The following is a 1858-nucleotide window of genomic DNA, read 5'->3' as shown; positions in this document are numbered from 1 at the left end:
CCGAAACTATAAGAGATAGAAAGTTCTCTTTTTTTTTTAATTAAATGGTTTCAAAAGTACTACAAAACGGCGAAAGAAAAAATTTTAATTTTTTTAAATTTTGCAACACCCCCCCACCCACACAATTTTTTAAAACTTTTTTCGCCGTTTTGTAGTACTTTTGAAACCATTTAATTAAAAAAAAAAGAGAACTTTCTATCTCTTATAGTTTCGGAGATATTCGCATCGAAAGAGAAAAACCGATTTTTTTCACAGGGGTGTTCCACCCCCTAAAAGCGCGTAAGAGCACGTATAAAAAAATATGTGTCTCTTAGTTTTAGCTGGAAAACAACATATTCAAAGCTCATCCAAATCGGAGGAGGACACTTTGAAACGGTCCCTTGTTAGTAATTCAAGATATTAAAGTTAATCTGTCTCACATAGATTTATAGACTATATTTTAACTCTTCTTTCTCTCTTTATTAGTTTCCTTTACTAGTTATGTATTAAATAAATTACACAAAAATATATTAAAATAATTTATTTCCAGACCAAGATTGTGAAAGTTCTTCCGATACACAGAGGACAACAGATACACATGATATAATGCAAACGACACAAATGACACAGCATGGACAATCTCAGACAACTGATATTACTTCTGATTCAGAAAGTGGAATCGCAAATATACAAGATAATATTACTATTTAGCACTTCAAGCTGCTTCAAAATATGCAATTAAAATTAATCTTTCTCTTCTAGATTTATAGACTATATTTTTTACTCTTCTTCTTCTCTTTTATTTTTACAGACGATGAATCAATATATGAAGTTCCAGAAGACGATTACGGATATTTGCATTCATCTACAAATGAGAGCAATGCCTATACAGAAGATCTTCCATTTCATACTGTACACTGGATGCTGCAGTATAGTCCAAGTACATCCAAGGAAGAATCATCCTTAAATATTTGTACGGTGTGTTACAGTAACGAACGAACACACGTTTTCCTACCTTGCAGTCACCTCGCTTGTTGTATCGAATGCATTATACGTTTAGAAACTAATCGTTGTCCGATATGTAATGAAACATATGAAAACTATGTTCGAGTTATAAGATCATAAAGTCTGCTCCAAACAATATTTCTTCGTAAAAACAGAAGGCTCTCTAAAAGTTTTCGATATAAAAAATGCAGTATTACTTGATAAGATAAAATTATTTTGTGTTAGAATTAAAGTGATACTTGTGCAATATGTATTTCTTTTTCAAAAGTTAGTTTAAATATCCTCATATGTAATTTGATTACGTCCTTGCTTGCAAAATTAGGAATTGTGTCAAAATGAGATAAACACGTATTTGTAAAACACGTATAAATATTTATAGAGATTATATAAAGATAAAAATGATAAAAAGCATACAACTATGTTACTAGCATTTATTGTTACTGCTACAATAACTGTCATTATAAAATAATGCATATTTGTTTTATCCAATTATATCTAAGTTTTCATTTCACAAATTTTCATTTCTCCAGTTTATTTCTTAAGGTAAATATTATCTTTTAAAAGTTGTTTGATCATACAAATTGAAGTTACAGTTATCTAAGTTTTTTAAAGTCAAGACAGTTTTCTTTAACCAATATATATGTAGATAATTCGTTATTATATAGAGATTATATGGAGATTATATAGAGATTTTATTTTGTACAAATGTACGTAATGCCAAAGATCGATTACTTCTCTTTATAATATTGTCATAAATAGTGTGTTAGGTATTGCGATTAGAAAAAATTATATGAGACACTAAGATTATAAAAATACAAAATATTATTTTTATATCAGACAATAAATCACACAAGGTAATAACTTAACACAAGTG

The 1858-nt window shown here is 28.6% G+C and overlaps 1 protein-coding gene across 2 annotated transcripts; it reads left to right on the top strand.

Moving 5' to 3' along the window:
- The first annotated feature begins 132 nt into the window (after positions 1-132).
- Positions 133-1851, top strand: LOC105559460 (mitochondrial ubiquitin ligase activator of NFKB 1-like). 2 transcript variants are annotated; one of them, XM_012007760.1, is made up of 2 exons: positions 133-652; positions 791-1851. In XM_012007760.1, the coding sequence occupies exons 1-2, from the start codon at positions 586-588 to the stop codon at positions 1102-1104; spliced, it is 381 nt and encodes a 126-aa protein (XP_011863150.1). In that variant the 5' UTR covers positions 133-585; the 3' UTR covers positions 1105-1851. The 2 variants fall into 2 exon arrangements, with proteins under 2 accessions (XP_011863150.1, XP_011863142.1); XM_012007752.1 differs by having other exon boundaries at positions 133-673.
- Positions 1852-1858: the final 7 nt, after the last annotated feature.

This window comes from Vollenhovia emeryi, unplaced genomic scaffold (assembly GCF_000949405.1).
Source record: "Vollenhovia emeryi isolate VEMERY1.0 unplaced genomic scaffold, V.emery_V1.0 DF946619.1, whole genome shotgun sequence".
NCBI lineage: Eukaryota > Metazoa > Arthropoda > Insecta > Hymenoptera > Formicidae > Vollenhovia > Vollenhovia emeryi.
The sequence above is the reverse complement of the archived record's forward strand: the minus strand, read 5'-3'. Positions and strand labels throughout refer to the sequence as shown.